Source organism: Vicia villosa, linkage group LG5, assembly GCF_029867415.1.
Source record: "Vicia villosa cultivar HV-30 ecotype Madison, WI linkage group LG5, Vvil1.0, whole genome shotgun sequence".
NCBI classification, from domain to species: domain Eukaryota; kingdom Viridiplantae; phylum Streptophyta; class Magnoliopsida; order Fabales; family Fabaceae; genus Vicia; species Vicia villosa.
This window is the reverse complement of record NC_081184.1, coordinates 23,980,644-23,989,230: the sequence shown is the minus strand read 5'-3', so window position 1 is coordinate 23,989,230 and position 8,587 is coordinate 23,980,644. Positions and strand designations below refer to the sequence as shown.

Genomic DNA, 8,587 nt, shown 5'->3' with positions numbered 1-8,587 from the left:
ATTAATTGTCACTCTCATCCGAACTTTCGTACTTTAATATTATATCTTAATAAGCTCGTGTTTCTTGTGTCAATAATTATCAACCTGTTCAAAAAAACACTACCTATCAAATTAATAAACTATGTCGGCAAGCATGAAATCTATCCAATCCCAAAAAATAAGGATTATTATTATCTTGTCACAGTGAATGTGTGGTGGAAAATGTGGCTCAATACACATGATTTGTCTATAAATTACTACATATGAAAATGAAGAAATGCAACACAACACAACATAACAACAACCTACTAACTAGTTCTTTCAATTCATTCCAGCATTATGGCTTATGCTAAGCTCTCTCTTTTCCCTCTCTTCTTGCTTGCCACATTATGTATGTCTTCTATCTTTACTACTTTATGTATGCATTATTGCCATGTGTTTCTATTATGTATATATTAATATTAACTTTGGAATCACCATTTGTAGTGTTGATGTTTTCAATGAAGAAGGTAGAAGCAGATCTTTGTGAGAAATTTGCTTGTTCCAGATCTGATCCGACGTGTGGTGTTGGTTGTCATTGTGTACTTTCCAAGGGTGCGGAGGGTGGTAGGTGCATAAAAAAGAAACATGTTGCTAAGATGGTGGAAGAACATCCAGACTTATGTGAGTCTCATGCAGACTGTACAAGAAAGGCAAGTGGAAGCTTCTGTGCTTATTATCCAAAATTGGATCTTAAGTATGGTTGGTGTTTTGACTCTAATTCTGATGCTGAAGCCTCGTTCAAGAATTTCCCTAGCTCTGAATTCTTGAAGAAGCCGTCAGAAGTTTCCACTTAATATGTATAAGAAAAACCATGCATGCATGATCTGATGATCTCTCTACTTAAATAAAATTGCTATGTATGTCTTTATTTCCAACTAAGTTTGGATTTCTTAGACACTTAGATTTCAAAAATAATGCATGTGTGTGGGTATGTACTTGTTATCTATGTTTTAAATTTGTAAGTTATGGAATCTATTGAATGACGCTATGTTTTTCCTAAATCCTTTAACGAGTATGGAATCTCCCAGATTATACATTTAGAATTCCTTGATAAGATCACCTTTGAAGTCTTCGATCTCTTTCTTGCAGCTACCTGTTATCAACAAGTCATCGACATAGAGACATAGTATAAGCAATTCAATCTTGCTTCTTACATATACTTTATGCTCAGTTGTGCACTTCAAATTCCTTCTTCCTTAGGAAACTGTCAATCTTCTTATTCCAAGCTCTATGAACATGCTTAAGTCCATACAAGGTTTTATGCAGCCTGTACACCTTTCTCTCTTCACCATGTTTCACGAACCCAACTAGTTATACAACATAGACTTCTTTGTCTAATGGTCCATTCATGAGTGCACATTTAACATCCACCTGACACATGTGCCAATTGTTCATGTTCGCTAAACCAATAACCAACCTGATTGTTTCGATCCTGGAAACAGGTGCAAAACTTCATCAAATTCGATTCCTTCCTTCTGAAGAAATCCTTTGGTCACAAGCCTTACCTTGTGTTAAGTCACTTCCCCTTTAGCATTACACTTCACCTTGTATACCCACTTCACATCAATTACCTAGAAAAGCATGCAGAAGTGACCATGTGTTATTATGTTCGATGGACTTTACTTCTTCATTCATAGATTTCACCCACTTTGAATCCTTTAATGCCTCGGCTGCATTGACGGGTAAGACATCTACGTAGAAAAGCATAATGTACCAACTCACCTTCGTCATCAACCACCTCATCTGATGTAACTACATATTCTTGCAACCTTGCAGGCATGTGTCTTGTTCTCTGAGGTTTTCTTGGACCTGTATCACATATAACTTCTTCTTGTGGAACTTCTTCTCTTTCAACTTCAGTGGATGGTTTTTCACAAAATATTCTCACTGAATCCTTCTTGACATTCTCAATCCAATCCCATTCTTTAAGTTCATCGATGACCACGTCTATGCTGATCACCACTTACTTGTTTGCTGGGTTAAACAACTTGTATCCTCCAGTCGAATGATATCCTATTAGGATCATTTGACTCGACTTGTCATCAAGTTTTCTTCTCAACTGATCTGGCATATGTCTATGTGCTATAGATCTAAACACCTTTAAATGAATCAAGCTAGGATTCACACTAGACCAACATTCTTCCGACATAATTCCTTCTAACTTCTTCGTCAGACATCTGTTCAAAATTTATGTTGTCATTGACACAAATTCACCGCATACATCAAAGTATATGACTTAAAGGATTGCCTTCGACTTGCTTCCTGCATCATTGATGAAGTTGTTCCTGTGTTGCTTCGCCTGCACACATTCCTCACACACTTCTCTTGGAATGTCGATCTCTAGTAACCCTTAAACCATATTTCTTCTTTTCAACTCTCTGATGTTATTGAAGTTGAGATGGTCTAGTCGATAGTGCCATATCCATTCATCTATGCTAACTGCACTTGCAAGGCATTCACGCTCTATCACATTCAGTTCAATTTTGAAGGTTCTATTTTAGGACATAAGAGCCTTCAAGATTAACCTCCCACTTGCGTGGACAACTCTCATCATCTTGTCTTCGATCGACACCTTGTATTTTTTTCGACCAATTGCCCAATGCTGAGAAAATTACTCTTCATGCCTAGTATGTACAACACATTGGAAATTACTGACCTCTTGCCATATTTCCTCATAATCAGAATGTCTCCAATACCTTCAACTACTAGAATATTGTCATTTGCGAATTTCACCATGTTCTTCATTGAGGGCTTTATGTTGACAAACCAATCTTTTCTTACAGACATGTGTGATGAGCATCCTGAGTTCAAGTACCATTGGTCCTTGAATTTATCTTCATCTCTTGTTGTGACCATCAACAACATCTCTTCTTCTTCTTCTTCTTCTTCTTCTTCTTCATGTTTTACAAACTTTGTATCACTTTCTTGATTCTTATGCTTTTCTGGACAATCTCTAGAATAGTGACCATACTTCTTACAATTGAAACACTGCATGTAACTTTTGTCAGGCTTTCGACCACCACTTCTTCCTCTACCTGCAACACCACCTCTTTGGTTTCCTTGGTATGAGGGCTTTCTCTGATTTGACTAGCTTTCTTCTTGCTGATATAGACCAGTAAGATTGTTGTAGCCACCTCTACATTTATTTCCATTCCAGCTTCCTTTGCCTTGATTTTCTTTTGTTGATTGAGCTTGCAGAGCCACATAGCTCTTCGACTTGCCTGCAGCTCTTTCATCCATTCTCTGCTCATAAAATTCAAGCATCTCTTGAAGCTCTTCTTTTGTCAATTTCAACAAATCTTTCAATTCTTCTATGGCTACCACTATGTGGTCGAACTTAGGAGCCAATGACCTCAAGATCTTTGCAACAACTGATCTTGATGTCAACACCTTGACTTGATTCACGTGTTTTGTAACCCTAGTGAAGAAATCGGTTATGCTTTCACTTACTTCCATCTGAAGCGATTCATACGCTCTTTTGTGAGTTTGTAACCTCACCTCTTTCACCTTCTCCGCACCTCCAAAAGACTTTTCAAAGAATCTCCCAAGCTTCCTTTGTAGATTCTACATCACTAACCTTTTCAAAATTATCTAGACTCAGACATTGATGAATTATAAATAAAGCTTTATAATTCTTCTTCTTCAATTCTTTATGTGCAGACTTTTGTTCATTCATCGCGTCTTCTGCAAGCGGTTATATCCCTTCTTTCTGTAAAGTTTCTCTCTGCCCACAAACTGTGGAAAACATTTTATTCACTTGCAACTGAAAATTCAGTGAATACAAGTTGTTATTCAAAATAAGGGTTACTCTCTCTATTTATAATTTTATGTTTGCTTTCTCCATAAGCCAAGTAAAACTCAAAACTACAAAAGCTCAAAATATCTATTTTGGATTTAAATCGAATCTGTGTATAGCAACATGCTTACAACACTTCGACAACTGCAAACACTTCAACACACATAATTTTTGTTGGTGATTTTAGTATCATCAATGCATTTTGGTAGTAATGTGATTTACTATAGGCCAATGCAATTATGCGTTAAGTTTGAAACGAGTTAGGGTAGTGCGGAGTGCACGCTCGTCGAGCAAAACGTGTAATTGAATATGAATAATAGAAACCGGGTTCCAAGGGGCGTAACAATTCGTTTAAATAGTTGCACCCTTTCCCAACGGACATAACAATTCGTTTGAATAGTTGCACCCGTTCCAACAGACATAACTGTTTTCCGAAAAGGTGTGTCTGTTCGTTTCTATCATTGGTCTCCTATATAAGGAGTCTTTTGGTCTCGATTTGGAAGACGAAAAATATACTTCCTCTACATTCTGATCTGTTCTCCATTGTCAGAAACAGATTGATTCTTCAAGAATTATCCCCGCAAAGATTTCGTGAACCCAGACAAGAATAGGGTCGAAATACTTTGTTCGGAAAGTGAACGAACACGATTCTTGAAGATATCCAGGATTATCACACCTATATCTAACAAATATTTGTTGGTGATTTTAGTATCATCAATGCATTTTGGTAGTAATGTGATTTACTATAGGCCAATGCAATTATGCGTTAAGTTTGAAACGAGTTAGGGTAGTGCGGAGTGCACGCTCGTCGAGCCAAACGTGTAATTGAATATGAATAATAGAAACCGGGTTCCAAGGGGCGTAACAATTCGTTTAAATAGTTGCACCCTTTCCCAACGGACATAACAATTCGTTTGAATAGTTGCACCCGTTCCAACAGACATAACTATTTTCCGAAAAGGTGTGTCTGTTCGTTTCTATCATTGGTCTCCTATATAAGGAGTCTTTTGGTCTCGATTTGGAAGACGAAAAATATACTTCCTCTACATTCTGATCTGTTCTCCATTGTCAGAAACAGATTGATTCTTCAAGAATTATCCCCGCAAAGATTTCGTGAACCCAGACAAGAATAGGGTCGAAATACTTTGTTCGGAAAGTGAACGAACACGATTCTTGAAGATATCCAGGATTATCACACCTATATCTAACAAACGAACAAAGTATTTTTTCTGATAATCATGGCTGGAGGAGGAAGCACCGTCAAGGAGATGACTAAAAGTTTCAGAAAATTGGACAAGTTTCAAGGATAATTTACATATGGTGAACACACGAAAAATTTACATCATAAACCGGGTACATTTTATTGTTTTCATAGAAATTAGAGTATTTGACAATTTTATAATATCCAGATTATAAATATGATTTCTTTATAATTGATATAAAACGATGATTAATGATATTAAGATTTCCGTAATTATTAGCATATGAATCTGGAAATCCATTATACTTAAATTTCAACGGTAATGTATAATATAGATTATGTTTTCAAATGATGATTAGTGTGCAATCTTATATAAAATCTTATAAGTACGTTGACGAGTACTTTCTTTCTCACGTGCATTGTGCATCATTTCGCTTTATAAAGTTACACTGTCTTTTGATGTTAAATGATATATGTATATAAATTTCATGGTTGTATGATGTATAAGTATAATAATATCATCATTTAAAATTTTCTTCATCAATACTGTGTCAAAGGGTATGAACTTTAAATATATATTTTGCAACAATCAATTGCAGTTTTATACATTCTATATTTTGTATGTACACTAACGTACTGTTAAAGTATATGGATTGACCTTTGCACATAATTTGGTCAAAAGTTATATAATATGAAAATTGTTTGTGTTTGATTAAATTTATTATTATAAGGCATATAAAGATCAACCGAAGATGAATCATGATTTCTATAGACTTTTGGATTTGGAATCTCATATAACTACTGAATCCTGGAATGTGAGATTTTGAGAACCTTATCAAGAAGGATAAGAAATTTGAAGAACCTCGTGAGGAAGGTTCTCCGCAGATGGTTGAAACAAAACTAAAGTTTGTCAACGATTGCTATGCATTAAATATATTTTGGATATATATGTAAGTGGAAGTAAAAACTCAATTTTAAAAGGTTAGCAAAATGAAGATTGACATACAGTTTGTGTATATGACAAAATAAATGACAAAAGTGTCATGGTGATAGATTGTTGAAACTATCAAGAATATATAATATATTTTGCATATGATAAATGTACTAATATGACAAAGGTGTCATGGTTTGATGATAGTTGATAAATACTATCAAAAGTACACAAAGTAATCATATGTATGACTAGTTGAAAGATTGAATCTTTAAAGTTTATTAAAGTTGGAAAATATTGAAATTCTTTGACGAAAGGATTGACAAGGATATGATGTCTTTGAATATAATTGAAGAGGATGAAGACATCATTATGAATGTGAAACAAGCTCCGAAGCAGTGGCATCAAAAGTTTGATGAGGTTGTTTTGTCTAATGGTTTCATTCTAAACCAAGCTGACAAATGTGTATATAGCAAATTTGATACATCCGGTAAAGGAGTTTTCATTTGTCTATATGTTGATGACATGTTGATCTTTGGCACCGACCAAAATCAAGTTGATAAAACAAAGAATTTCTCGTCATCAAAGTTCTCCATGAAAGATATGGGAGAAGCGGACGTTATTCTTGGTATTAAGATTAAACAGGAGAATAAGGGGATTGTAATTACGCAATCTCACTACATTGAGAAAATACTCAAGAAGTTCAATTATGAAAATTGTTCTCTAGTAAGTACTCCCATGGATCCAGGAGAAAAGCTTATGCCAAATACAAGTAAACCTGTGGATCAACTCGAATACTCAAGAGCTATAGGCTCTTTGATGTATGCTATGATTAGTAATAGACCGGATATTGCTTATGCGGTTGGAAAGTTGAGTAGATTTACTAGTAATCCTAGTAGACATCATTGGCATGCGATAACTAGGGTATTCAAGTACTTGAAGGGTACTATGAATTATGGATTGTCATATATGGGATTTCCTTCGGTGTTATAGGGTTATTCGGATGCTAGTTGGATAAATAATGTTGAAGATTCATCCTCTACAAGTGGATGGGTGTTCTTGCTTGGGGGAGGTGTCATCTCATGGGCTTCCAAGAAGCAAACATGTATAACTAGTTCCACAATGGAATCTGAGTTTGTAGCATTAGCTGCTGCTGGTAAAGAAGCAGAATGGCTAAGGAACTTGGTATATGAGATTCCGATATGGCCTAAACCGATATCACCAATTTTTATCTGTTGTGATAGCAGTGCCACACTGGCTAAAGCATATAGTCAAATATACAATGGAAAGTCTAGACATTTGGGTATTAGACATAGTATGATTAGGGAAATAATCATGAATGGGGTGATATCTATTGAGTTTGTTCAGTCGCAACAAAACTTAGCTGACCACTTGAGGAAGGGGTTAGCTAGAGACTTAGTGAAGAAGTCGGTAATTGGGATGGGATTAAAGTCCATTTAAATCTATTAGTTATGGTATACCCAATTCCCTTCTAATACAACGTTAGAAGCAGAATTCAATGTGGAAAGATCATAGTTAAAGATTGGAGCAATTGTGTTTATCTTCCCAAGGTATGTGCTCAGACCTGCAAGTGATGGCTAGGTTGAAGTATATCTTCTTAATGGTTTTTTTGAAAAATTGCAAATGCAGGTGCAAGATTAAAAGGATCACCTATGTGAGCATGAAGTTTTGCCGCTTCAAGAAGCTTGGACTTGGCTTCCTATATGCTTATTAATGGATAAGGACGCATGGCTTGTAAAGTGTCAAGTATGAATAGTAGAGTATTGTAAGAAACATATGTGTACTATATCTTTAGATATTCAAATGGATTGACGGGTTCAATCATTATGACACCCCGATTTTCGAATATTTGGAATGTGTATTTGTACTAAGATGAAAATTCAATCGTAAGACATTTTCTTCTATGCATTTGTTTGATCGTTATACCTGTAAAGTAAATCAAGGATTATACTAAAATGGGGGGAGTTTGTTGGTGATTTTAGTATCATCAATGCATTTTGGTAGTAATGTGATTTACTATAGGCCAATGCAATTATGCGTTAAGTTTGAAACGAGTTAGGGTAGTGCGGAGTGCACGCTCGTCGAGCCAAACGTGTAATTGAATATGAATAATAGAAACCGGGTTCCAAGGGGCGTAACAATTCGTTTAAATAGTTGCACCCTTTCCCAACGGACATAACAATTCGTTTGAATAGTTGCACCCGTTCCAACAGACATAACTGTTTTCCGAAAAGGTGTGTCTGTTCGTTTCTATCATTGGTCTCCTATATAAGGAGTCTTTTGGTCTCGATTTGGAAGACGAAAAATATACTTCCTCTACATTCTGATCTGTTCTCCATTGTCAGAAACAGATTGATTCTTCAAGAATTATCCCCGCAAAGATTTCGTGAACCCAGACAAGAATAGGGTCGAAATACTTTGTTCGGAAAGTGAACGAACACGATTCTTGAAGATATCCAGGATTATCACACCTATATCTAACAATTTTTACACAAAAGAATTATAATTTAACAACTTTACTATTCAATAAAACTTATATTATGACTAAATAATATAATTTACATCCAATTTCAATTTAATGAAACTTATTGGTATTACTTTACTATTCAATGAAACT

At 35.4% G+C, this 8,587-nt stretch overlaps 1 protein-coding gene across 1 annotated transcript; it reads left to right on the top strand.

Annotated features, from left to right (window-relative positions):
* Nucleotides 1–240: 240 nt before the first annotated feature.
* LOC131606400 (albumin-1-like) lies at nucleotides 241–1,022 on the top strand. Its single transcript, XM_058878629.1, has 2 exons — nucleotides 241–370; nucleotides 466–1,022. The coding sequence occupies exons 1-2, from the start codon at nucleotides 319–321 to the stop codon at nucleotides 813–815; spliced, it is 402 nt and encodes a 133-aa protein (XP_058734612.1). The 5' UTR covers nucleotides 241–318; the 3' UTR covers nucleotides 816–1,022.
* The last annotated feature ends 7,565 nt before the right edge of the window (nucleotides 1,023–8,587 follow it).